Source organism: Raphanus sativus, chromosome 8 (genome assembly GCF_000801105.2).
Source record: "Raphanus sativus cultivar WK10039 chromosome 8, ASM80110v3, whole genome shotgun sequence".
Classification (NCBI taxonomy): Eukaryota; Viridiplantae; Streptophyta; class Magnoliopsida; order Brassicales; family Brassicaceae; genus Raphanus; species Raphanus sativus.
The window spans coordinates 3,628,535-3,654,641 of NC_079518.1; the positions used below are offsets into that span (position 1 = coordinate 3,628,535).

General features: G+C 36.9%; 6 protein-coding genes and 1 pseudogene across 9 annotated transcripts; 3 read left to right on the plus strand and 4 right to left on the minus strand.

The window, feature by feature from the left end:
• Nucleotides 1-2,721: 2,721 nt before the first annotated feature.
• On the minus strand, nucleotides 2,722-3,244 carry LOC108819714 (bifunctional nuclease 2-like). The gene is made up of 3 exons (XM_018592763.2): nucleotides 3,125-3,244; nucleotides 2,930-3,021; nucleotides 2,722-2,836 (listed from the first exon to the last, which is right to left on the minus strand). Exons 1-3 carry the CDS (start codon nucleotides 3,235-3,237, stop codon nucleotides 2,775-2,777), a joined length of 267 nt encoding a protein of 88 aa, XP_018448265.1. The 5' UTR covers nucleotides 3,238-3,244; the 3' UTR covers nucleotides 2,722-2,774.
• A 143-nt stretch (nucleotides 3,245-3,387) lies between these two features.
• On the minus strand, nucleotides 3,388-6,442 carry LOC108823105 (BEL1-like homeodomain protein 10). The gene is made up of 5 exons (XM_018596352.2): nucleotides 6,033-6,442; nucleotides 4,698-5,495; nucleotides 4,221-4,615; nucleotides 4,084-4,144; nucleotides 3,388-3,993 (listed from the first exon to the last, which is right to left on the minus strand). Exons 2-5 carry the CDS (start codon nucleotides 5,415-5,417, stop codon nucleotides 3,625-3,627), a joined length of 1,545 nt encoding a protein of 514 aa, XP_018451854.1. The 5' UTR covers nucleotides 5,418-5,495; nucleotides 6,033-6,442; the 3' UTR covers nucleotides 3,388-3,624.
• Nucleotides 6,443-7,356: 914 nt separating this feature from the next.
• LOC130498788 (uncharacterized) lies at nucleotides 7,357-9,370 on the plus strand (annotated as a pseudogene).
• Nucleotides 9,371-11,201: 1,831 nt separating this feature from the next.
• Nucleotides 11,202-13,920, minus strand: LOC108818860 (jacalin-related lectin 3). The gene is made up of 7 exons (XM_018591807.2): nucleotides 13,790-13,920; nucleotides 13,470-13,673; nucleotides 13,014-13,382; nucleotides 12,705-12,938; nucleotides 12,280-12,612; nucleotides 11,921-12,142; nucleotides 11,202-11,742 (listed from the first exon to the last, which is right to left on the minus strand). Exons 1-7 carry the CDS (start codon nucleotides 13,790-13,792, stop codon nucleotides 11,440-11,442), a joined length of 1,668 nt encoding a protein of 555 aa, XP_018447309.1. The 5' UTR covers nucleotides 13,793-13,920; the 3' UTR covers nucleotides 11,202-11,439.
• Nucleotides 13,921-17,962: 4,042 nt separating this feature from the next.
• Nucleotides 17,963-19,601, plus strand: LOC108822013 (purine permease 14). Its single transcript, XM_018595025.2, has 2 exons — nucleotides 17,963-18,144; nucleotides 18,233-19,601. The coding sequence occupies exons 1-2, from the start codon at nucleotides 18,102-18,104 to the stop codon at nucleotides 19,369-19,371; spliced, it is 1,182 nt and encodes a 393-aa protein (XP_018450527.1). The 5' UTR covers nucleotides 17,963-18,101; the 3' UTR covers nucleotides 19,372-19,601.
• A 313-nt stretch (nucleotides 19,602-19,914) lies between these two features.
• Nucleotides 19,915-21,616, plus strand: LOC108822014 (protein TRIGALACTOSYLDIACYLGLYCEROL 1, chloroplastic). Of its 3 annotated transcripts, none has more exons than XM_018595026.2 (3): nucleotides 19,915-20,042; nucleotides 20,427-20,509; nucleotides 20,588-21,616. In XM_018595026.2, exons 2-3 carry the CDS (start codon nucleotides 20,463-20,465, stop codon nucleotides 21,564-21,566), a joined length of 1,026 nt encoding a protein of 341 aa, XP_018450528.1. In that variant the 5' UTR covers nucleotides 19,915-20,042; nucleotides 20,427-20,462; the 3' UTR covers nucleotides 21,567-21,616. The 3 variants fall into 3 exon arrangements, with proteins under 3 accessions (XP_018450528.1, XP_018450529.1, XP_056848776.1); XM_018595027.2 differs by having other exon boundaries at nucleotides 19,921-20,042; nucleotides 20,326-20,509; XM_056992796.1 differs by having other exon boundaries at nucleotides 19,930-20,042; nucleotides 20,364-20,509.
• On the minus strand, nucleotides 21,558-25,140 carry LOC108822012 (filament-like plant protein 4). 2 transcript variants are annotated; one of them, XM_018595023.2, is made up of 5 exons: nucleotides 24,872-25,140; nucleotides 24,639-24,716; nucleotides 24,319-24,538; nucleotides 22,148-24,236; nucleotides 21,558-22,072 (listed from the first exon to the last, which is right to left on the minus strand). In XM_018595023.2, exons 2-5 carry the CDS (start codon nucleotides 24,714-24,716, stop codon nucleotides 21,658-21,660), a joined length of 2,802 nt encoding a protein of 933 aa, XP_018450525.1. In that variant the 5' UTR covers nucleotides 24,872-25,140; the 3' UTR covers nucleotides 21,558-21,657. The 2 variants fall into 2 exon arrangements, with proteins under 2 accessions (XP_018450525.1, XP_018450526.1); XM_018595024.2 differs by having other exon boundaries at nucleotides 24,639-24,738.
• Between the last annotated feature and the right edge of the window lie 967 nt (nucleotides 25,141-26,107).

Below are 26,107 nucleotides of genomic sequence, written 5' to 3' on the forward strand. Positions count from 1 at the left end.
TATTTAATATAGTAATCAAAAATTATATTAAATACAAATATGATTACAAAAATAACACAAATATAAAAATTAAATTTCTCAAAAAAGAAAAACAAAGAATATACCACACTTTCAAATTAAAACAAATATATTTCTTAAAAATATAAAACAAAAATATATCTGTCCTTTTAAGAATGGATCATAAGTTTGGTCCAACTATTTGAAAAATCGATTTGCGGATATGGGTTATGAGTATTTTATGCGGGTGAATGTGGGTTGGTGGATTTTGGATCGCGGCTACCCGTCGACCCGCAAAGTATTTAAAAAATAAAAGTAAAAATTAGATATTTTACAAAAAATATAGGAATTTAAAAATATTAATTTAAAATTTAAATCATGTATACGTTTTTAATATAAATATATTTTTATAATAATTAAATTAAATAATGATTTTAAAATATATATAACCCACAAATAACCACAAAATTAAACAGAGCAGGTGCGAGTACAAAATTATTTGTTTGCGGATTGTGCAGGTCATATTTTTTAACAAAACAAAATTGAAAACCCGCAGGTTGGCAGATCATCGGGGTGAGTTCGACCTGCAACCCAGCCTTAATCGTGCGCATACCGGATCAATTTTTAAATTGTTATTATTTAATAAAATATATTTTGATTAAAATTTATACAAAAATATGATTACAAAAATACAAATATAATCAGAAAGAAAAAACAAATATAAAACAAAAAAATTAAAACAAAAAAATACCCGCCCATTTAAGGGCGGGTCAAAATCTAATATATTCTATTAATTCTGCAGTTTGCCCTATTGATAAAAGTTGTATCTACTTCTTAAATTTTATAACTGCATCTACAATATAAAGTAAATATAACTACACTAGAATATTATTTAACCGTACGTAACTTACTAACTTCCTTATTTTCATCAAGAGCATACAATATATGTGGGGCCCATGTTCTATCACTTACTTTCTTTTACGGTTTTTTTATTTTTTTAGCAATCTTTTTATAATTAGAAAACACAATCGTGATAAGTGATTATTTCCCATACAAAGCTAACAAATCTTTCATCCTTTTTTTTGATCAACAAACGTTTCATCTAAATTTTTCAGGGAACTTGGGTCAAAGCTAACAAGTCGATTATAACAAATCGTCATAAGTTATAGTTGTTGTTGAAGACACTTGGATGATAACCTTAGAGAAAGTTGTAGGAAACTTAAAAAGATGTCTTTAGGAAGAAGAAGATTTAATAACGATTATGCCATTAATGAAAAAACAAAAATAAAAACTAAAAGATCTTTTCCGGATCACGAGACCAATTAGTTTAATAGGTTAACGGGTCTAAATAGATTTATATTATTATCATAGGTCAAAATTTTTAAATTTATATTTATGCTATTAAAATTCATAGATTTATGTTCACGTAACTAACTAAACGAATATACATAACAAATAGTTGTACAATATCTATAAGTTATATGCAATTTGTACAAACCCAAACTTTTTTCTTTTTCCAAACCCAAATTTAATAAATGGATATACGTATAAGGCTTATATGTTATATGTAGTTTCTTCGAACCCAAACTAAATATACATATTTTCAAACAGAACGTTCAACCACATTCTTATTTAGGAATGAGAATACATGTGATGTTTCAAAATATAAATACTGATGTTACATTTTCATAAATAATATTCCATCATGAGAAAATAACGGGAACTTGGACAATGATAAATCCTTTTGATTGGCATTGAAATTACATATTTAAATTATTGTATTGTTTTGACCAAAACGAAAAAAAACAAATTAAAATTATGATCCGACCTCAACTTTCAAACCATATATCTTATTTAAGTTTCAAATATTATTTTATTCAAATCAAAATATATAACTGTATATGAATTTTGATAATAGATAAAAGGTTTATTATAAATATATTTTTATATATCTTTACAATTATTATATTAAAGAATTATTGTTTAAAAAAATACAACTCGCAGATAACCGCAAAATTAAGCGGAGCGGGTACAAAATTATTTGTTTGCGGTTTATACGGGTCAGATTTTTTTATCAGAACAAAATTGAAACCTGCGGATTAGCAGGTCAGCGGGCCGGGTTCGATCCGCAACCCATCCTTAACCGAACGTATACCGGATCAATTTTTAAATTGCCGTTATTTAATAATATATATTTTGATTTATACACAAATATGATTACAAAGAAACATACGAATATAATCACAAAAAAACACATATATAAAAACTAAATTTAAAACAAAAAATATACCCGCCCTTTTTCACTAGGCGGGTCAGAATCTAGTCCTTACTTAAATTGTTAGACTAAGACCACAAGTAGATCACTTATTCACTATTAAATCTAATTAATGTGCTTCGTACTTTTCTATATAGAGAAGATCAATGTATATAACATGTACATATCGCACTGATTTCACGATCATGTTACATTCAGTTTCTTTTTTAGTTTCGTCTTTTATCTACGGGAATTACTACGTACACAAAGTGTAGATAGAGAACAAATATTCTCCAATATTTCCTCCATCATAGGAAAGATATTATTTCTTTTGCAATTTGCAAGTGTCTTCCGCCACTTTGATCTCTTCTAGCAATGGCTTGTTCATTATTTACACATTATACAAATACTTTTATCTCCGAACTGCCTGAAGAAAAAAAAGTACACATACACAATATAGATTACTTGTTTTAGTTGCGTATAAGCATAGGTAAATGAGCTTTTGTTTTTCTTACCATACCTATCATTTGTATTTCCTTAATTTGCGTTTTGCTTGGAAGTAACTAAGCATGTCTCTATACTCAGCTGCAACATCATTAAAACAAAATAAGATATTGATCTTTGGTTCTTTCAAAAGATTCCAGTAGGAGTTAGGGAGAGGGAAAGCCTAGCCCTTACCTGCTTCATCATACCGTTCTTCATACACAGCTTGCATCATGTTGCTCAATAGATCGAACTCTTTTGTATCAAGACAAGGCTGACCATTTGGCCTAACACAAAGGCAAACAATGATCCATATATGTTCGTGCAACTCTAGAGCTCACAAGCAAAAGGATTTTTAAATGACTAGTTTCAATAGCGTCACAAAATTACCGGTCTAGTTCAGTATACAATGAACCATCTGACTCAGGTGTTTGCTTTGATAGCTTCCCGGACTCGATGACTCTCATTCCATCACTATAAGCGTAGCCGAATAAAATATTCATAATGCCACGTGTAGACTTTTGTCAGGATGGTTAGATGGATAGTGACATCAGTGGGATCTAGGAGACTGTTTCGTAGGTGAATCAATAGTCAACGTCGACAAGTTGGGCTTTTAGGCCCAATTATATAAAGAACAGCCCATCATTAATATAAAAGTCAAAAAGTCCATCTCCCGTGTTCATACTTAAACCACCGTAAATCTTATACACACACACATCAAATATTTGGCGTTACAAAAGTGTACTATACACAAAAGCAAACCTACACATCTACTTTATAAGCCACTGATATGCGTGTATGATCTATGCCTATCTATAAAAATGCAAGAAGCACATTTCTTGAGCTTCAAGAATAGTGTCATACGTTTCAAGAGCGGTTGTATTAACTTATCAGACAACAAAGTCGTGCAAGTGATGGCCATTGGAGAATCTGCTGTCTTGCTGGTAATCATCAGGACCAAACCCGTGATAGTTCATTAGACTATCGTAATCCGCTGACCGATTCATCTGTTGTTGTTGTTGTTGGTCATCTTCATTGCCTGAAGTACGGTTTGGTTTAGGTTCTGCAGATGAATAAGTGAGATTGTTATTTTTGTTCTCCTGCTGCGACGAGGAGTCTTCTTGGTTGGTGGTGATGTGGGGTCCTTGAGAAGACTTGGGTATTAGTAACTCAGACGCATCACCGAACTCTTCTTTATACATCTCTTCAATCATCGGTTTCCATAGACGAACTCTCGCGTTTATAAACCAATTTGCAACCTAATGACATAACACATAAACCAGAGCTGACTCAAGCAGAACACAAAGATTGCAACTTTAAGGTCAGGCAAGAAGAAAAGCTCAGTTCACCTGGTTTTTCGACAGTCCTGTCTGCTTTGCAAGCATCACTTTCTCAGATTCCTTCGGGTATCTACACATAACAAACATAAAGTCTCTTAAAATGTTCTGCAAAAAGCTGTGACTTGCGAGAGAAGAAAACACATTACGGATGAAGGAAATGTTCAAAGAGCCAAGCGCGAAGAGCAGAGACAGAGCTTTCAGGGAGACCCCTCTGCGGTCTCCAAGACGGTCTAACCATCCCAAACTGTTGATGCAAAGCTCTCTGCTGTCTCAACCTTTGATCCAAATACCTCAATCTCGGTATCCTCTCCCCTCCTTGTTGCTGCTCATCTAATGAAAACTCTCCTCCTTTCTCCCCAAGCTTCTCTCCCATCATCTGAATCTGCTCCTTCATCGCGTCGCGAAGAGAGCGGAAATGGCTAGAGATTCTGTTGAGAGCCACTGATGTGTAAGGCCTGGCTGATCCAAACCCCGCTACTATCTCAAACGACGAAGCTAATGCTTCCATTTGATGGTAATATTGGTTGTATCTTTTATCTACCTAACAACCATTAACACAAACCACAAGAAACAAAATCAAGAACTAAGTTATATAAGAGATGAGAGTTAGTTAAATAACTAACCTCATCAACCAATGATAAAAGCTTGTTCTTTTTGCTTTGAAGCTCTTGACGTTCCGTTGTAGATAACTCTATTGATATCCCATTAGACTCATTGTTAAAGTCTTCACCTTTCTTCTTCTTCCTCATCTGGTTTAACTCTTTCTTGACGCTAACCACTTCATCGAGCAAACTCTGAGCCGGTTTAAGATACCGAGAACGCAGAACGCTGCTCATATTCATAAACCCCACTCCTGATGACGTTTCGTTATACCGATAACCGTTGTAGAATCCAGCAAAACCGGAGGAGGAAGGATCAGATTGACCCAGCAACAACATCTCTCTGCTAAACGGCGGCGTTTCCTTAACCGAGATCGAAGGATTTGGTGTGAGACTGAGACCAGGTTGGTATTGGTGGTGATAGTCTAATATTTGGGTGCTGAGGCTTAGAGACAGTCCTCGGCCGTCGCGGAAGGTTAGCTCGCTGCTCGAAACGGGAACGTCGTCTCCGTTGAGATTTTGAGGAAGAGCGGTTACTACTGCGACGTCTCCTCCTCCGATGGTGGTGGTGGTTGGAGGAATGAAAACCATCTCGTTTCGAGCATTCTCTCCGCCGACGAAAGATGCGGCGGCGGCGGAGGACGAGGAGGAGGAAGGTTGTTGTTGTTGATGATGAAGATGGTTGAGGAGGTAGATTGGTTCTTGCTGGTAACAGTTGACATTACTTGGGTAATAAACCGCCATGGCTTTTCGTTTTATTAACAGTAATTTTTATTACAGTAAATGTCTTAAACTTGATGAGTTTGGTCTGAAAATGAGTTCCTGCAGAAAAAAAAATAGAAGCAGAGGAAGAGTCGTGTAAGGTGGGAATTTGAAAAAAAAAAAGATAATGGAGAAATCTGAGTGGAGAGGTTACAACATCGTAATCCATTATACCAAACACATTTTCTCATTAACAGTTTCGAAAACAACAAACTTCTGTGGATTAAAGTCAAATTCTTGATAAAAGCAGAGTGTTTTTCGTCAAGAACTGAAGAAACCCAGAAAGCCCATTTCGGTAATTGTGTAATCTTAAAGAGTAACAACCCCGATGAATCGAGCTTAATTTGGATACACAGAAACCCTAGTTCGAAGATGAAAAAAAATGCATGAGTGAATGAAGTTGTGTAGCAACTCAGTGACTCAGAAACAGAGAAGATCAATTATTAGTTATTACATACAGAAAAAACTAGTCTTTTTGATGATTTCATCTTTAGGACAATTTTCAAAAAGGAAGGGAGAAACAAAGAAATGCAGGGTATATCAAACCATAGAAAATCAAGAATCAAGAAATTGGATTGAAGTTACTAGAGAAACTACCTGTAAGAGAAACTGAAACTTTTAGAAACCCTAGAAAAAAGAGGAGAGATTGTTGTGACTGTGGATGTGGGTGGCAGCTATATCAGGAAACTCAGAAGAGAAGGGTTTCCAGCAGTCGAAGACAAAAGAGAAAAAAATAAAGGAGAAGGAGATTTTAGACTCAATCCCGAGAGAGGCGTTTAATTATTGGAAAATCTGAAATTTAAAAAAAAAACAAGAACAAAACCAACTAATCTTATCATTGGGACATTAGACAAACACCAACCCCAATTTTTAAAAGGTAAGCTGTTTAGCAATATCAACAATACAATAATAACACTAGCAGGAAATTTTGGCAACCGCTGCCTGTAATTTTTAATCTTTCCCGTCCCGGCAGAAGCTTCTGTATCTTATGCCGAACTCTAAATTAATTAAATATTTTTTTTCTTGTGCGCCAACCATTGCTAGATAAACACGTGACAGCACAAAAATCACTAATTCCTTTCTTTTCTGATTAGGGATAATATACTTTTAACGTAAGATTAGGGATGATATCATGACGACGTTTCTTTAATAATCTTAAGACCTTTAAAACAATGTTATATTGATTATGAAAGAAATGAATGATGATGTGTTGTTATTGACTTGACTCATAGTACTGATCATACTTCCAAAATAATGTAGATCATCATTCACTTTTCATTTCGTTCTCAATATATAACAGATGTATGTTATACAGTATACATATGGTAACGGAAATTAAACCATAAAAAAAAACGTAGAAACATCGCTATACGTGGAATCTTGAACTACAAAAGTGCCCCTGAGAAGCTGATTTAAGGAAGAAGATATTAGAAACAAACGACAACTATAGGTAGGTGGGTGTGTGTGTCTGTTCAATTGCTTAATTGAAGGATTAAATGACTTAACAACCAGTTGGTGAGTCCTTCCTCGCTCTTCTGTCTATACCCATTTTTCTATTTTCTTGTCTTTATTTTTATTTTTAGCTAGTTAGACCTAGATATCCGATCTATTATATATTTATATATTTGTATTTGCATATTAGGTAATGTAGAATATGTAAAAAAATTCCTTATAGCTACACTAGTTTATAGTTTTTAATATTTTATTTCGTTAATAAGATTTTTTCGGTATAAGAAAAACAAATAAGTTCCGTTTTGTTTTTTTGGAGACTGAATTCGAGCAGCCGACACAAAATCATTTGAGAAAGAACTATTGTGCTGGAAAATTATTTATAAGTTTTGAGTCTTTGAGAGATGATTGATTACATTGACTTTGCTCCCACGTGGATGTTGATTTGTTAAAAATAAATATTGGCAGTTAGATGGTGAGGGATGGATTGAATGTTAGGAAATTAAATATAGTTTATTCATTGTTTTCAAAAAGGTTATGATTACGATTTTGTAAAATGAATTATATAATTAAGATGAGTTTTTTAAATAAAGATGTACTAATATAAGATGATGAATCCACACAGTAATAACACAAGGTTCTTTCCTGCTCTTGACACCTCAGACTTTTAGAATCACGTGGGAGTGACATGTCAATAAATGAAAAAAGTTGAAAAACCAATAGAAACATTTTGTTTCTACACGTCATTTGTCTTCTGTTTTATGTTGTTCTTCGTTGGCTAACTGGAGCAATAAACTTTTCATTTACTTTGTGCGGTTCTACTTCACTCATGGCGACGCCGCAGATCTAGCTCTGACAAAAAAAAACGAAGAACAGCATAAATTCATTGAAGCAGAAGAATGAGATCGCGGAGACTTCTACCTCGCTTGTCTCAGCTAAGCTGTTTCAGAAAGATTTGTCGGAGATGCAGACGATGCTGGAGAAGATGAATCGACGAGAGCCCATTAGTGTTCACGAAGGAGCAGCAGAAATATGTTGAGAGCTTGGCCCTAAAGCGACAATTCTTAGCCGTTCGATCCAAGATTACCTCTACCGGATTTGTCCCAGCGTCTGCCTCACCTTTATGTTCACTGGCTCGCCTCCAATGCAGCTCTCACTCTTCAGCTTGATTCACTCGCTATCACTCGCGAACAGGCATTTTCTCTCTAATTTGACAGAACTGAATCAATATGAGAAATTGAGTACCTCTGGTCGAATGATCGATCTTATTCTACATTTAAATTAGGCTCAAATGAGAGAGCAGACGCTGCTTGAAGAAAACAGTGCATATGAAATAAGATATCAATCTGTGAGGCAAAGATGCAAGATAAAAGACATGAAGCTGATTCTCTTCTTACAAAGTTGAACGTGAGTTCAAGTGCAGATAGTGTTTTGATATGAAAAGATTGTTCTTTTATTTTCTGGATTCTTGTTACCACTTTGGATCTGCTTGATATCTGGTCTGCAGGAGCTAGAAGAGGTTGCGGAAATCTTGAAAACTGAGCAAGAGGATGCACAAGCTTCTCTAAATGAAAGGCATTCCAAGAGCTCTGGTGAAGCTGTTATCCTACCTTATTGGAAGGGTAAAGATGGAGCAGATACAGAGGCGATGAAATTTTCTTATGCTACAGAAGTTGGAGAGTTTGATGAGTTTTTGTTTTTACTTTTTATTTGTATGGAATTCTTTTGTCTTGTATGCCTGAGTTCGTATAAGTTATTTTATTCTTTAGTGGTTAATGGAGAAGGTTCAGGAGTTAGAGAGGAGTTGGGTTGTTAAACAGGAAAGAGCACTGAAGCAGCCTTCTCCAGGTACTTATCTTCATCAACTTTCGTCATGTTCGCACACGCCAAACTTCAATCTGATTTGTTGTTAAAAAGGCCAAAAAACTATGTTAGATAGCTTATTTTCTGTAAGAACCCATCAGAGACCTGTTTTTGATTCCGTTAGAAAGGTTGATAGCCTGAAAAGTTCCATTCGGGTTATCTGAGTGGGAAGGTTTTTCTAACTCAGCTCAGAGAGAGAAGAGACTGGATAAACAACTCCATACTCTAATCGAGCAATTATCTGCAAAGCAGGTCCATCTCAAGCTATATCAATCTACATCCTTTAGACTGGTTCTTAACAGAAACCTTTGATATGCGTATCAGGTAGAAGCAGATGAGATCGCTGGTGAGATTCATTCGAGTGAGATGGAATTAGAGAGACTGAACAGTTTGTGGAGAAGATATGGGAGCTTTAACGTCGAGGGAAACGCTGCAAGGAACAAGTTCAAAATAACAAATTCAGATAAGGATTTGGATCAGACTATGAGGTTGATGCTCATTCCTACCTTCCGTAAACTGCTACAAGAAATGAGACGCAAACAAGGCTTATGTATTTCAGGTCAGCATTTGTCGTCTACATTTTGGCTTTGCACATCCTGGTATTCATCAAGATTTCTTTTTGAGATATTATGTACGACATTTTTATGTTGCGAATGGGGTCAAAACACTGCATATAAAATTTATAGAGATATGATAATTGTTCACAAATGGTTTTCCTTCCTCACATATATGAATACGTAACAATCAAATACTGAGACTCCTACAAGAATCTTTCTTTGCAATTTTTATTTTGCTGATTTAAGATGGTTGTCTCATCTACTCAATTCTTGACTGATGGTTTTTTACTTCTCTTTCTTCATCATTTGCAGCAAAGTATCATTCCAAGTATCAATCGGTCGAAGTAGCATTGCTTGTGCCGTGTCCATCAGCCTCAGTCTCAAATCCATCTTCTTCAATATGCTCCATACGAAACCATCCAAGTTCTGAATGTTGTTCTCAGAAATATGACATCGCAAAAGTAAGTACAAACTAAAAAATCACTGACTGAAAAAGATATTCACTGTATTTACTGTTTGTACCCATGTACTCTATTGTGATTTGAAAATTCAAATCATAAGTATTTGGAACAAGAATCAATGGTTCAATTCTGTTGTCCGGGCATTGTTAGGCCATAGAGACGATGAAAGAATTTTGTATAAGATGAGAGAGGAAAAATATTTAAAAGTTATGAAGAATGTTGAGGATCTGATGAATTTAGAGCCTCTTGAAGTTTATTTGAGTTGATTTTCTCATGTTTGTTCGTAGCTCTAAACATATTTGTTGTAACCTTTGTTGTGTTCTGAGAATAAGCTTTAATGAAACTGAGATTTTGAAATGTTTTTTATTTTGTTCGGTAGATTGAAGGTTCTCAGTCCATTAAAACTTGGAAGTTGCAGGGCAGGACCTTGAGGAGGCCCAATTTAGCTCATTTTGCTATATTGTTAAATCTAAGAATTTGCTAAGTTTTATGTGGAGACATGTCCTTCTGAGGTATCTGTTTTGTACGAGTAAAATCTAGCTCCTGCTTACGGAATATTTTGTTTGATACTGGTAAGGTTTTTTGAAGTTACCGCTGTTAACTCATTTTATTTTATCAAATTAGTGATTTTGATGTAAGTTTTATGATTACTTTAGAGTCGATAATCTGGAGTTCCTTTTTGTGGGTGCAACTGTTATAATAAATAACCAAGGTCTCAATATTTGGAGAGTTTCAAATTAAGACCGTTTATGCTGTTTTATTGGAACACCGATGAGTGAAGTCGATTCTACTCATTTCCACCGGAGTAGAGCTAATTGCATGACCAACTTCAAAATAAGTGAGTTATTGAGTAAGTTTTGTATGTCTTACTCAAGAAGTCAACTGATCAAAAGAGTGGAATAATCTGGTCACACGTTCATGCAACGACAACAGTTGGAAGGAAATACTTTCACATAACTACAAAGTCTAACCAAATAAGCTTACAAAATACAGAATGGACTCCTCAAATTCATAATTTTAAGTTTATAGAGGAAATGTTTCAGAAAAAAAAAAGAGGAACCGTAAAGTTTTAAAAACCTAACAAGAATAATAACAAAATCTAATCCTATTCCTAGCCATCAAGGTTTTTTAAAAACCATTTCTTATGTTTTACATAAGTATTGATAAATCGTCTTGTGCTGTATATTCAATAGAGATGAAAATAATTTCTTAGTTGCATATAAGATACTGTGATAAACTCAATAATATTTTGGATTAATATTATAAATATAAAATCAAAAAGTAAAATTACTTTTAACAGATTTGTAAAGTTGGGACAAAATGGATCTTCCCTAATTTTCCAACCATTATTATCTCACTGCAAAAAATACTATCAATCTATATATGAAATAAATTTATGTTAGTAATCCCGCGGCGTAGCGCGGGTATTGACCTAGTAGCTTACAAATTAGCATATCATTAAACAGATTATAGCAAGTAAATTGCAATTTTTCTTCATTTTATTTTACACTCGCTTCTTGTTTCTCTAGATTTTCATATTTATTTGGTCTACAGAAACATTGTTATTCACTGGAGAGGAAATGCAATGCGGTTAGGCGCATTTTTATTTTACTTGTAATAAACTGTAAGCATTACGAGGTTAGATGTTGTTCTTGTGTCGTAAGGACAAGATTTTCAGTAGCGCTTGAAACAGGAAGTCCTGTTGAACTGAGCCTTATTATCACCAAGCTGCTGCTGCTGCATGTGAACTCCAACGGCGTCCAAGTAAGAGCTGCTTCTTCCATGTAACCCCAACACTTTCCCTTGTGTTTTAGTCGAAGTGAAAAACGTCCCTGTCTCTTCACCGTACGGACCGTACTTACCGCGGCTCGTGTAGAAACTCAGAGACTTGACAACATTAGATTTGTCTGAATTGTTCAGTGGTCCGTAATATCCTGAAATGCAGATGAGCGTCTCGTTTGGATACTCGAGTATAATCTGCAAGAGAGACTTGAAATGAGTATCATATATATATGTATGGTTGTGGTGCATCAAAAAGTGGCACTATGTATATGAAACCAGAATCGATTGTTTTTACATTGTAAAAACGGCATGTTATTTACATTGCCTTCACCCACAAGAAACAATCAAGTAAGAGGTGGGCGTGACAGTTTACCCTGTGTGTGGCGACTCCACTATGACCACCATGTTGAACGGACCAAACAGATTGTCCATTCTTATCGTACTCGACTTGTAATGAAGAGATAGCATCATTTGCCCTTGTTACAAATATCTGCTTGATCCCTGAAAATAAACCATCGTCCCATGGTTTACCTCCGTTGCCTCCCCACGGTCCAGACCCGTTTGTTGTTGGTTCCTTCACGACTCCACGCTCAAACTGTGAGAATTAGTTATTTAAAGCCAACAAGTAAGCTACTACTATAAGGGTGTTAAAATCCAGATAAGCTGAGAAAAGGTCTTAAATCTGAACAGATAGATACGTAAGTACCATTGTTATGGGATCTACATATTTACCTTTTCGCCATGGCCGTTTACTGCAAGAACTAGCTTATTAGCCCCTATGCCAGTGTTATTATGAGGAGATGGCTTAAAGGGACTTATTTTGCATGGCACAATATGAACACCAATGGAATCAAGAAAGATGCCCTCTCTTCCATGGAATCCAACAATTTTACCCTCGTCAATTCTATGTGTAAAAGAAGGTCCTTGTTCTTCTCCACAAGGTCCATGTTTGCCTTTGTTGGTGTGGAAAGTCAGTGACTTTATCACATTAGGTCCCATGTATACCAACGGTCCATATGTTCCCGTTATGTGTGTTAAGACCTCTGATGGGTAATCAAATACAATCTGCAAATTATGTTCAAACCAAAAAAGACTATGATATATAACGTGTAGTTTAGCTTAAAGAAACAAAACAAAAAGGTTTCAAAGTCACACACCTTATCATGTTTGAATCCTCCCCTGCCACCATGCTTGCTTCCCCACACAGCTTGTCCTTTAAAATCATAGCACACCTTCATCCACACAATCCCAACACTGCGTGACAAATTGATCTGTCTAACACCGGTATATATCCCGTCGTCAAACATGATACCACCGATACCACCCCATGGTCCATGTATTTTCACACCACCTCCAGCTTTTGGCTGCAACTTCTCAGTATCTGTCACCAACTGATAAACACAGAAAAAATGAAAGGTATATTCAAAAGACCTAAAATATATATAACATAAAACTCTTCAAATCACCTTATGTTTGGTGATCTCAGCTCCTGCATTTCCATGAATCACTGAGTGCTCGAGTTTCTTATCACCTTGGGGGACAGTTTGAGGTGGGTGCAAAACAATTTTCGACGTGGGATTAGTCTCTTTAGGGATTGGTTGAAGGTAAACACCAAGAGCATCCAAATACCAACCAGCCTTCCCATAGAACCCAACGATCTTCGAGTCTGTTTTTGGCATAGTGAAGTATGTACCTGACTCAACACCAAATGGTCCATATTTTTTGCGGTTGCTCTCAAAGCTAACCGACCGGATACATAGATTTCCCCAGACATCAAATGCACTATAGGTTCCCTTGACTGAAGTCAGATACTCATGTGGGTAATCAAGTATGACCTAAAAACAACACGAGAAAAGATGATCAGTTTCTGAAAAGAACGTGCATATATATTACTTAAAAGGGACAGACAGTCTTTGTCTTACCTTATCAAACTTAATGCCTCCTTTTCCTCCACGTTTTTCACACCAAACCGAGCTACCATTCTTGTCATACTCAAATTGAATGGAGTCTATACTATAACCATGTGCTATAACTATTTGCCTTACGGTGGTGAACGTTCCATCATCCCATGCATGACCACTTTGGCCTCCCCATGGGCCAACTGAAGCGGGCTTTCCTTGAACACTCTGCAGCAACAACTTGATGTTAATATTAGATAATCATAACTGCAAAATCAGCTTGGAAAATCATATTATATAAGAAGAGGAATGATGCTAATTAAAAAAAAAGATGTCAGTAGTACCATTCTCACACTAAGATGATCTCAAAAGACTCAAAGCAAGTGTAAGAAGCTCGTGAAGTGAAGAGATAGCTGACTACTGCAACACATAGCTTAGACATTTGACGAGTATTTATTATGGAAGAAAAGGTTACGTTTGTGGTTGCAAATTTTTTGGAAATATATTACAGAATACACACTATTGCAAGCAGCTCATTCTCGTTTCCACTCAAGCGAAATCGTGGTCGGAAAATAGAATCATATTCATCAAAGAATCATATCTCTCAAGATTACAAAAAAAAAAAAACACTATTGAACCTTCCTAAAATGGTCTAGTTCCCTAGCTGGTCCCCATATTAGTAAGAAAACTTTTAAGGTAGTACTGGAGTTCAGGAGCTTTCAAACTTCAAGTAAACTTACTCAAGCCATGCTATCAACTATCAGTTACCTCTTCCTTTAAAGAAAACATGAGGATGGCACAACAATACGTGGTTATCTGGTTGAAAAGACTGCTCAAATCAAATTAAAATCGTACCTTAGTGGTTGGTTAATCACTCTACCAAGTACCAATAATCTTTACAGGAATAATCTCCATTCTTAAAGTGGTCCAAGCATCTTGTCGACAAGTCCACGTCGATTGATTAGTTAAATGTTTTTAAAGTATCTAATTCGTAACCGATTACGAATTACTGGGGGTATCTAATCTCGTTAGCTCCCCTAGATTTTATATGTCAGTGTCAGTGTCAGTGTCGTCAGTGCGTTGGTAGTTACTATTTTTCTGTATGTAATACTCCATGTTTATTTAATGGGAAGTATTGATGAACAATGCTGAAGAAAGAGGCTATCCGCTGTCCCAAGTTCTAAGCTACTTAAAAAAAAGAAGTTTGAAACTACTTTTCGACTTCTATTCTTTTATTCTCTTCGACAAATAAAAGAATCATAACGAATCACTGGTCACACACGAATGAAATAAAATATATTTTTATCTCTTCATTTGTGGCTTACACTGCCTCTATGATTAAAGAGTAGTCTTGTGATGCTTCAATGCCAAATCCTTGATTGACTCTATAATGGTAGGACCGTACAGTTTGAAGAAAGGAGTTTGCTAGATTGATTGAATAGTCTAGTTATGTTCTTAATACTAATTCATTGCTTCTTGAGTTGGCATTTTCAGTGAAAGTCTGTTAAAATGCTATATTGTTATCTAAAGAAGTTCGCTTAATCACAGTTTCAGTGTCATACCCTTGATTGCATCTATGACCATAGATCATGTAGTTGGATTGATAAAAACAAAAAGGTTTTTCTTTATTGCATTTCTGATACAAGAATAGTCTATGATTCTACTGATGCAAGTATGGTTCTTAATCACGCTTCTCGAGTTGGCCTTTCATTGAAAAGCTTGCAAAATTTGCTATCTAGTGAAGTTTGCTTGATCGGAGTTTCAATACCCCACTGCGGTTTAGTACTGAAGTTGTTACACCGATAATGAATAGCGGAACTCTAAACACATGTCGAAACTTGTCGCAGATGAAGAGTGTTTGGTTGGTGACCGGAAGAATGTATATATGATCCATGGATAGTGTTAGTTGCTTTGACTTTTTGAATCTATTGACACAGGGTTAGGTTTTGCTACTTAAGCTATGCATCAACATTGGCTGCCTCAGTTTCTTAAAGCTATAAAAGTTAGGGAGGAGAGGAGGGTTCATTGATTTGAGTATTGGGCTGTATTATCAAAACTAGGGGTCCAGTGTAGCTGAGAGCTTTTAAATCTGTGGGCTATATAGTTTCTGTTCATCAATGTAAAAAGAGATCAAGGGTCTAAATGAGTTGAGCGTCGTAGAAACGGAGTAGGATTAGGAACGATTTCATATTCAAACTTCAAACGCGGCTATTGCGTTCAATGGGAGTGTATAGACTGAAAAAAAAAATCTATAGACTGAATTCTAAAAAAAAAATTGTCAAAGGAGCACCAAAGGAATTGTCTTTTTTTTTATTTCACCCTCTTGATTTCTTACCTCTGTTATATCCCATTTATCTCCAGAGAACCATTTGGCCTGAGAGCGATAAATGTTTGCGTTGAGTAACATATTGAATCCGAGTACTTGATTTGCGAAGTAGTTACAACAGATAATCCATGGTGGTGGGAAAATTTAACCTGTCTTTTGGGTGCAAAAATAACCTTTGTATTGGATTAATGAAGGAGTTCTCTATTTTAATACTATCATATAAATATTAGAGATGTTAGTTTCAATTTACCAAAAAAGTATGCAAGATTGGTGGGAAGATGATATCAGAACTCTTAAAGAGTTAAAGGTTATAAAAAGGGAAATCGACCAAAAAAACACTGAACTTTGCAAGAATTACCAAAAGAAACTTGTACACTTGTCTGGCTAATAAAAGCCTGAACTTTTGTTGACTTATTTAGATTATTAAGAAACTTACGATTGACTGGCCAAATTAGCACACCGTTAAATGAGAGTTAAAACAGCGTTAACCCAACGTTAACTGTTGACGTTAAGTGAAACGGCGTCGTTTCGTTTTATTTGATTTGAAAATAAAAAAGGTAGACTCCAAGGTTCGAACCCAGGTTGTTTGGTTCAAATGACAAGGTATTTTACCACTATGCTAGTGGCATATTCAATGTATGAACAAACATGTTTACTTTTATTTGGTATTGATTTTGAATATAAAAAATTCTCTAAAAATTTAAAAAGGTCTTTAAAATTCCAAAATTTTGAAAAATAAAGAATTTTTTATAAAATTAATTTTGAAATTGAAATTAAAAATAAAATTTTATTTTACTTTTAAAAATCAAAAATCTTCCAAATTTTACATTTTTAAAAACAAATTCCAAAAAGAACATTTTCATTTAAGATTAAAAAAATTGAAAATAAAAAAAAAATCGAAAATAACAAAAAAAAAATTATAAAGAAATTTGAATCTAAAAATAATCAGAATCTATAAAAAATAATTTTTTTATTTTTTTTTATAAAAATGCCGAAAAGAAAATTTTTCATTTTTCAAATTATTAAAAGAAAATTTGAAAAAATAAAATAATTCGAAAACTAATTCAAAAAAAAGTGATAAAAATTTTCAAATCTGAAAATATATAATAAGAAACTATAAAAAAATAAATAATAATAATAATAAAATTTTTTTTTTATAGTTTCTGATTATATGTTTTCCGATTTGAAATATTTTAACTTTTTGGAATTTTTTTCGATTTTTTTCAATTTTTTTATAATCCAAAAAATGAAATATTTCTCTTTTGGAATTAGTTTTTCAGTTTTTAGAAATTTTAAAGATCTTTTTAAGTTTTTAGATAATTTTTTTTATATTCAATCAGTACTAAATATAATTAAATGTGTTAATAGTTTCATTGATTGAGCCATTAGCCTAGTGGTAAAGTACGTTGGCATTTGGTCCAAACAACCTGGGTTCAAACCCAATGGTCGTCTTGATTTTATTTTGAAATCATGTAAAACGACGTCGTTTCATCTTATTTCAAAACGACGTCGTTTCACCTAACACCAACACTTAACGACGTCATTTTTTCTGTTAAATTTGCTGACGGCGTGCTAAATTGGCAAGTCAACGAAAACATTGTTAATTAATTCTAAAGTCAATGAAAAGTTTGTGTTTTGTTTGACCAGCCCATATGTTCAGGTTTCTTTTGGCAATTTCTGCAAAGTTTAGTGTTTTTTTGGTCGATTTCCCGTTATAAAAATAACAAGAAGGACACGCATTACATTATAATGAGGGCTGCGAAAATGATGGGCACCGTGTTTGTCCAATTCCCGTAACGTAGAAAGTTGGATAATCCATCCCGTAATCTTTTATTTCCCGTGATAAAAATAAACGAGCAGTATATATTTGTTTTCTTTTTGCCATTTCCTTAATAATTGATTCAACTAAAAACCGAATCGTAAATCCAATCCTGAATATCGTTGACCATACTTTTGTCGATTATTGCATACTTATAATTTTGTTAGGACTAGACAATAATTCATTAGTTTCAAGTGTTCCAACTTTCAACGTATCGTTGTAAGTGGGTTTAGTATTTTATTTGGTGACGACTGACGAAGTAACGCGGAAATTTTCAAACAACGACGCGTAGACATGAGCTCTTTGGATTTGACCCATTACGCCGCCAAGTAGACCTCATTTTGCATATATATTAAATCCCTTTCCTTATCCCAAATCAATACTAATTCATCAATCACTTCAGAAACATCAAAACACACAACAACACAAACCCGATCTGATCTCCGACAATACATTGAACTCAACACTACTTACAAATCTCCGACGATCAGTTCTCAATCAGTTCCTAACCATGGCTCAGAATCAACAACCAATCTTTCAGACCAAGCCACAAGGTAATAACAATAGTAATAATCATCATTTCCCTCCTCTCCGGCGAGTAATCTGATTCTAATAGCTTAATATTCCTCTTCTCTTCTGCAGATCATTTTGTGCAGATTCCCATCAACATCGAGCGTGACTCAACCACACTCATAAACCAAACCGGAAACTCAAACCGGAAACCAAACCACTGGCCAACGATCCTCCTCTCGACCATCCTCGTCATCGTGGGACAAACCGTAGCCAAACTCCTCGAAAACTTCTACTACGACCAAATCAACCGAAGCGAGTACGACGAATCCCGTCAAAACGACGGCGTCTGGACTCAAGCCCTCCTCCAAACCGTCGGGTTCCCTCTCCTCCTCCTCCCTTTCATCATCATCGCCGCCAAGAAACAACATAACAACCAACCTTGCCACCAACTCCACTACAAATCCCTCACCGTGATCTACATCTGCATCGGAGTCGTCATGTCGGTCCAAGCGAGGCTCTCCGCCATGGGAAAGCTCGAGATCCCGTTCGGCGTCTTCACACTCATATACACGACTCAGCTCCTCTTCACTCCTCTCTTCGCGCGTCTCGTCAACAAGATCAAGTTTAACAGATGGGTCGTGATCTCGTCGGCTCTGGCCATCGCCACCGGAGCTCTCACCTTATCCTCCGCCTTCGGCGGCGAGCCCGACGAGGCCGAGGAGAATTACGCGAGAGGCTCGTGGGCCGCTCTGTTCGCCGCCGTCTGCTTCTCCCTCCTCCTCTGTAACATCCAAAACGTCTTCGACAGCTACATCTTCAAACGGACCGAGACAACCACCGCAAGAAAGCCGAGCTTCTTCGCTTCGGTTCTTGAAGTCATCGTCTTCTCCTCCCTAGTCGCCACGATCATCTCCGCGGCGGGGCTTCTCATCGCCGGGGAGCAGGACGATTTGAAGAGGGAGATGAACGAGTTCTCGAAGGGGAAAGGCGCGTACGTGATGGCTATGGTGGGTCAAGCTGTTTCGTGGCAGGTATACTGGGTTGGGATAGTTGGACTTGTGTTCTCTGTCTCGAGCGTGTTGTCGAACGTGATCAGCGTTGTTACGTGGCCGATCGTGTCGGTTCTTGTGGTGATATTCTTTAACTTCATGGATGATGAGTTTGATGTGTTCAAAGGTATCGCTTTGATCACCGCCGTCTTGAGCGCCGCCGCTTATTTCTTCAGGCTTCACAAAGAGAATCGTGACAGTGACGTAATAGCTAATTAATTTAAATTTTCTTTAGTTTTTTTTTTAAGTTTTATTGTGTGTAAATTAAATCATTTTTTAAAAAATTTGTGTTTATATGTAACAGTTTAAGTTCTTGTAGGTGTAAACTTACACTATTTTTTTATTTGTGTGTTTCTAGTCTCTACAATGAAATGTTTGAAATATGAAGATTGTAAACTTTTTGTTTTATGAGTGTTTGTTGTTCAAAAAGAAGATTTTGTTTTATGAAATTTTATATTCGTGTAGTACAAAAATAAGGGAAATTAAGTTCAATATACAAGAAAAAATATAAATTCACAAACTAACTAAAATCACCTTTTCTCTCCTTATTTCTCTTCCTATCTCTTTCTCTACTTTCTTACTAAAAATTTAATTTGCCATTATTTTTGGGGTTATTTGTGGAATACCCTTAAAATGATGCATAATTAGTCAAAATATAGTTTGTTGCCATGAAGAACTGGCTAAGCCCACGTTTCATTTGTAAAACGTATTGGGCTTTATAGCGGCCCAATTAATTATTTTTTAAGGTGAGAAGAGGTAACGACTTGCGAGCTAAACCAACATCCTTGTTAGTAGTTTGTTCGTTTATTGTTAGCTCTGGATGAATCCATCCACTGAAGCAGCAAAAGCTTCTTCCATCCTCCTAGCTTTGCTTGGTTTCTATTCTGAACGTAAGTTCTCTTGAATCACTTGTAATTGCTCTTATGTAGTTTCGTATCGAACTTATCAATTGCTCAGTTGCTCGTATCAATTGATCAGTCAGTATATGATCGTCGAGTTTCATACTGGATTTGAAATTGACTGCCTTAGAGTTGTTCGATTGATTGTTCAGGAAGTGGAACTTAGTTATGGAATCGTTAGGCGTCGATTAGGATCTCGGATTCCTATATTTTATTTCTTGCTGCCGTTTCAATCAATTCAAAATCGATTCTGGCCTTACTATGATATTTCTAGGTTTCAATTTTCAAATGCTGTGCCCGTTTCTTACTTAGTGAGGATTTAAAGCTGGTAATTCTTGGCTTGTTGCCTTCAACACACTTTGAATATCTCTCTAGTTTGGAGCTGGAACTGAATCAGTGAAGAAGGAGACAATGATGCAGACTTGTTGTATCCATCAGTCATTGACATTTCCTCGGAGGTATTTGTGTACTAGGAGGAGGCATAATAAGCTTCTTTAATGTCTTTTGGATTCTTGAAAATTACACTCTTTTTGCAGGATTCTTCCAAGGCGTGATGATGCTTCCATCGTCTTTAACCCTCCCAAACTCTGTAAACTCGGTTTCATTGGAAAACATCATCAGCCTTTGGGGTCTCCTAGTCTTATACGGCAACGAAGAATATTACACGTGGACTTGAATGCTAATGATGCTATCTTCGAAGAAGAAACCTCCCCTGAAGCTGAGCTTCCATTCAGCAAATGGTCACCTTCTAAATTCATATGGAGAGGCTTATCCGTTCCCATCATAGCGGGACAAGTCCTTCTCCGGATACTAAAAGGTAAGATCCACTGGAGAAACACTCTCCAACAGCTCGAGAGAACCGGACCCAAATCCCTAGGAGTCTGCCTCCTCACTTCCACATTCGTCGGCATGGCCTTCACCATCCAGTTCGTCAGAGAGTTCACTAGGCTTGGCCTCAACAGATCCATCGGTGGCGTCTTGGCTCTCGCCTTCTCCAGAGAGCTCAGTCCCGTCATCACATCCATCGTTGTCGCCGGACGGATGGGAAGCGCGTTTGCAGCTGAGCTAGGGACAATGCAAGTCTCTGAGCAGACCGATACCCTCCGTGTCTTGGGAGCAGACCCGGTTGATTATCTCATCACGCCGAGAGTCATCGCTTCCTGTCTGGCCTTGCCGTTTCTGACGCTCATGTGTTTCACCGTCGGGATGGCTTCGAGTGCTTTGCTATCCGACGCGGTTTACGGGATTAGCATTAACATAATCATGGACTCGGCTCATCGAGCGCTTAGACCGTGGGATATTGTGAGTGCTATGATTAAATCTCAGGTGTTTGGAGCTATCATATCTGTGATTAGTTGTTCTTGGGGAGTAACCACTACGGGAGGTGCTAAAGGTGTTGGAGAATCCACAACTTCTGCAGTTGTCATGTCTCTTGTCGGAATCTTTATTGCTGATTTTGTGCTTTCTTCTTTTTTCTTTCAGGGTGCTGGTGATTCTTTAAAGAACTGTGTGTAACATTTTGTGTCTTATTGATCCAAAGTCGTATGTTCTTTACATAATAAAAACCCATATACATAGCAATAGATACGATATTATACTCTTTTGTTCACTTTGCTTTAGAGAAGAACCTGCTGAGTCCTTTAGAGTGTTTCTCAGGGGTGAATCCGGAAGAGGAAGATGATGAGTTTGACTTGGTGTGTCTATGTTTCGACCCTACAGGAGATCTCATTGTGGTCATCGATGGTGTGTCTTTGTGTGAAGGCGAACTCGATGTTTTGTCTTGAGGATTTGTGGAAGTTGTGTATTCGTTTTCTTCTACTGTGTTTAGGGCTTGTTCTAGGCTTGGAGAAGAAGCAACCTGTTCTGTTTGAGGAGACATGGATTTGAGTTGCTTCCCGAGTAGCAATATAGTCTCTTGACACTCTTGTAGCTTCTCTGCAGCAGCTGCTAATTCATTGTCCTGTTTGCTTTTTGGATCATCAGCTTCAGTTACTGAACTAGTCTGGCAGGTTTGGTTGTTCCTAAGTTTTGTAGGAAACAGAAGTTAGAGACTTACTTCATGGTGAATAAAAGAGTAGTGTTTGGTTTTAGTATACCTTTGTAATTGCTCCTCGAGTTCTTGGCACTTGGTTAAAGCCTCACGGTGGTTTTCCTTTTCCTCATGAAGCTCATCTTCTAAGTTTTCGATTTTGACTTTAAGAGAACTCAACTCGACTTCCAGCTCCGCTGATCTAGTTTCGAGAGATCTGTATGATTCAACCATGCATTTGAGCTGTGTCTCGGCCATGCCATTAGACTTCCGAGCAAATTCCAAATCTGACTTCACTTCAGCAAGAATCTGCTCTGTTTCTTGTAGTTTCGACTTAGTTGCTTCAAGATCTGCTTCACAGCTTGCAACGTTGGTCTCTGCCTTTTCTTTCTCGAGTTTCAACCCTTCAAACTCTTCTGATGTAAATTTACAAGGAACTGGTGAGAGCTTGTGTTCGTAGCCGATGCTATCATCTGGAATCTCGGAATCAGAGCTCTGAGAACAACCACTCTGGTAATGCTCACCGGATAGAGCGACTTTATCAATGCAATCAGGGCTGTGAATCTCCTCCACTTCAGATGCTTTAAGTCCCACCACGTTGATTTTCAGCTCAGTAGCTTCTACTAAAACTCGCGAGAGGTCAAACAAAAAGTCAACCAGAGTCTTCTCCTTGCTCAATACTCTGTCAAGTGTGACAGACAACTCTTGAACTTTTGGGGAGAATGTGTCCTCCTGACACAGCGTTGCTTCTTTCGCAAGGTAGGAAACAAAGTGGTAAATCTGAGAGAGAGCATGAGCCAGTTCTTGTGTAACTTTTTCCTCTGTGGTCTCATTTTGAAGAGCTATCTCCTTCTCTTCTGCATGACCGTTTACATTAGGTCCACCTGCATCTTCAATGGCACACCGTACCTCTGCCAAAATCTTCTCGAAGGCAGCATCTTTGGGGAGAGACTGGAGCAAAGTTGAGATTCTTTTCTTCAGTGGTAGAATCTCAGCATCGGAATCACCACTTGGTAGACAAGCTAGCTTCTCCATCTCTAGAAAATCATCCATAAGCTCCAACTGGTTAGCACTCTCGTTGTTCTTCTTCATCTTCTCGCTGTTTCTATCCTTGTTGGTTTGAGAGAGTTCAGACATCAAAGACCCTGCAATGCTTCTAGCATCTTCGTTTCCGTCCTCAGACATTGAAGCCATGCTAGGAGGATTACTAACATGCATTTCAAAGCCACTCTTGCTTGGACTCTTACTCATAATCTGAGTTTCCAGTGTTTGAAGCCTGTTTGATGTTCTAGCACAGAGGTTCCTCGACACTTGAAGCTCGCTGTTACGCTTTGCCAAAGCTTCTTTAAGCATATTGGTCTCTTCTTCCATGGCAAGCAACCGCTCCGTCAACAAATCATTCTCTTTGTGAAACTTCTGCATATTGTCAAGCGAGAAGTCAGAGATCTGTGACATTGGGGACATGAGAGGACTAGACGGCCTAGCAGGTGACCTCCTTTGTCTATGATGGTCTCCATAGTCTCCTCTCCCTAAACTCTCAACCTCCATTTTCATCTGCGCAAGCGCCGCAGGACCAGGGAGTTTCTTTCTCACCAGAGTGCGTAGCCTCTGGCACTCAGCTTCCAGCTTTGCAATCTTCTTGACACCTTCCAAATGCTGCTTGTTCGCCGCTTCTGCTGATCTCATGCTCATGTTCTTCTCCTCGTTGCGTATCTCGAGCTCTTTGGTGATCACATGCGTTTCGTACTTGAGAGTGTTGATCTCCCTTTCGCAAGACTCTATGTTGTTCTTGAGATGCTCGATCTCGGACTCTGCTCGGGACTTCTCTTCGCTTATCCTCATAACCATGTTGGAACGCTCTTGCAGTGATTTAGACAGCGCGTCGTTCTCGGCTCCAGACCGGAGCAGTTCTCGCTCGAACTCTCCGATCTTGGACTCGATCTCGTCTCTGAGCTTGTCCATTTGGTTGGTGTTAGTTACAATGACATCATGCAGCTTCTGTTCGTTCTCTTCCTTTAGACTCCTTACCTGTTTCATACACTCTTTTAGAGCTCCGTCTAGATGAGCAGCCCTGTCTTCAACGGTGAGCTTGGCGAGGGTAACGGTTTCGAGATGCGTTTTCAAAGCCGAAGCTTCTGCTTCAGCTTTTTCCCAGCCTGAAAAACAATATGAGTTAAAAAAGTAAGAGAACCACACTATTAATCATCAGCCTTTTGTTTACTTTTGATAATGATTTACCTGAGACAGCTTCTTCAGCGACTTTGGAGTGCTGTTTGACCAGAGCCTCCTTGGCTGTGATATCTGCATTTGCTGTAGATAGCTTGGAATCTAACTCCTTGATCTGATCTTGTAGATTGGCAACTAGTTCCTCGTACTTGTGAACATCATCTTTCAAACTGTTGAAATGAGAGTATTGATCAAATGAGATCTGGATGTAGCTTGTCTTCTTCCCATTTTCCTGTTTTTTTTAATAATAATTATTATCAGGAAAGAATCTCAGAATCAAGACTCAAATCTTAAAGAATTGAATGAAGCAAGTCTGATGAGTAATGAAGTACCTGGTCCTGGTCCTGGTCTGTGACTGGAGTAGCTTTCTCAGAGGACTTCTTCTTCCATGGCCAACTCTTACGATCCATCTATACAAAACAACTCTAGTCACTAGAGATCCAGAGCAAAGACAAAAACAAAGATTCCAAGACACGATTGTAATTCTGATTTTGATGAGCTTTCAACATCTGCAAATGAAACAGAAATAAGAGAAGGAAACAGAGTCAAATCTGAAGAAACTCACCGGAAAATTCCAAAATGCAGCAGTGAAACAGAATCTCTAGAAAAGCAACAATCAGGAGATAGTCAATGAGAAAACACTAGATTGAAAACAAGAAAACAAGGAATCAACTCTGTTTCTAAGAGAGAGAGAGAAGAGTTGTGGTGGGCTATGGTGTTTAGTGACGGTGATGCTGATGGTGAAAACAATCTATGCCTTCTGTATCACTTCAAAGCCTAAAACGTAGCAGAGGCTCTCCTTTAAACAACGCTTTCTCTTCTTTTTTTTTTTATATATATTTTTTTTTGACTAAAGGCTTTCAAGATATATATTTAATAGACCCATAATAATTCAATTCAATTTAATATGCATTTGTATTTTTTTAATTTCTATTTAATTTTAGATAGTTTCCCTATTAAATACGAAACCTGTGTCAGTCGAAACCACATAAAAATACTAAATCCGTATGCACTTGCCTATTTTTTCTTTCTTAATAGGCTTTTCAATTTTCTTATCACGACGATAGTCAAAGAATGACATTTGTATCACATGTGGTTCCTTGCTCTACAATTGTATCATTTAATAGAAAGACAGAAGCAAATAAACCTAAGCATTGACGTCTTGGAAATTTAAGACTTCAATGGTGAAACCCTTTCTTGTATTTATATGTATCTCTTATGTATAGACGTATGTTTTCTTAGTGACACTTATATTACTGAACTTAAATCCTTTTTTAAAAGAAACTATTCCGATGCTCTATTTTCTACTGTGCCGTCCATGTGAATACTGTTTAAACCCTACAAACCATGGAAAAATATTTGTTTTTATTTTTGTATAAACCAAGATAAAATAACAGATTATTTAACACAGACGATTCATGTTAATGCGCTTCAATAAATTCAGATTTTCATGGAAAATGTACATACTAAGTAAGAATGTTTTCCTTGCATGGAGTATTTCATCTATAGTTTCTTATTTTAACTACGTTGACTGATTACATCTAGAATGATTAATTGTATAAATAATACAATCATTATGGTGATAAATATGGGGAATGGAACTACCGTCTACCGTAGAGTGGTGTCAAAATAATAAATCGACTAGATGTATTAATTAGGTTGAAGCGTCTACTTCCACCTCTTAAGTCTTAGCTATCCAAAAAAAAAAAAGTCTTAGCTATCCTTATATCTAGGCCTGGGCACGGATCGGATATTCGGGTTTTTGAAGGTATTTGTGATTTGTTTCGAATGTTACGGATAT

Excerpts from the sequence above, each read along its gene's own strand:
- LOC108819714 (XM_018592763.2), bottom strand. The coding sequence starts at position 3,237 with ATGAATATTTTATTCGGCTACGCTTATAGTGATGGAATGAGAGTCATC. Across the intron at positions 3,022-3,124 it reads TTGTATACTGAACTAGACCG|GCCAAATGGTCAGCCTTGTC; the intron begins GTAATTTTGTGA and ends CCTTTGTGTTAG. Across the intron at positions 2,837-2,929 it reads AGAACGGTATGATGAAGCAG|CTGAGTATAGAGACATGCTT; the intron begins GTAAGGGCTAGG and ends ATGATGTTGCAG.
- LOC108823105 (XM_018596352.2), bottom strand. The coding sequence starts at position 5,417 with ATGGCGGTTTATTACCCAAGTAATGTCAACTGTTACCAGCAAGAACCA. Across the intron at positions 4,616-4,697 it reads TTTTATCATTGGTTGATGAG|GTAGATAAAAGATACAACCA; the intron begins GTTAGTTATTTA and ends AATGGTTGTTAG. Across the intron at positions 4,145-4,220 it reads TTTGAACATTTCCTTCATCC|ATACCCGAAGGAATCTGAGA; the intron begins GTAATGTGTTTT and ends TGTTATGTGTAG.
- LOC108818860 (XM_018591807.2), bottom strand. Across the intron at positions 12,613-12,704 it reads GAGGATTCAAACATGATAAG|ATTGTATTTGATTACCCATC; the intron begins GTGTGTGACTTT and ends CATAATTTGCAG. Across the intron at positions 12,143-12,279 it reads TAAACGGCCATGGCGAAAAG|TTTGAGCGTGGAGTCGTGAA; the intron begins GTAAATATGTAG and ends TAATTCTCACAG.
- LOC108822013 (XM_018595025.2), top strand. The coding sequence starts at position 18,102 with ATGGCTCAGAATCAACAACCAATCTTTCAGACCAAGCCACAAG. Across the intron at positions 18,145-18,232 it reads CTTTCAGACCAAGCCACAAG|ATCATTTTGTGCAGATTCCC; the intron begins GTAATAACAATA and ends TCTCTTCTGCAG.
- LOC108822014 (XM_018595026.2), top strand. The coding sequence starts at position 20,463 with ATGATGCAGACTTGTTGTATCCATCAGTCATTGACATTTCCTCGGAG. Across the intron at positions 20,510-20,587 it reads TCATTGACATTTCCTCGGAG|GATTCTTCCAAGGCGTGATG; the intron begins GTATTTGTGTAC and ends CTCTTTTTGCAG.
- LOC108822012 (XM_018595023.2), bottom strand. The coding sequence starts at position 24,716 with ATGGATCGTAAGAGTTGGCCATGGAAGAAGAAGTCCTCTGAGAAAGCT. Across the intron at positions 24,539-24,638 it reads CAGACCAGGACCAGGACCAG|GAAAATGGGAAGAAGACAAG; the intron begins GTACTTCATTAC and ends TAAAAAAAACAG. Across the intron at positions 24,237-24,318 it reads CGCTGAAGAAGCTGTCTCAG|GCTGGGAAAAAGCTGAAGCA; the intron begins GTAAATCATTAT and ends ATTGTTTTTCAG.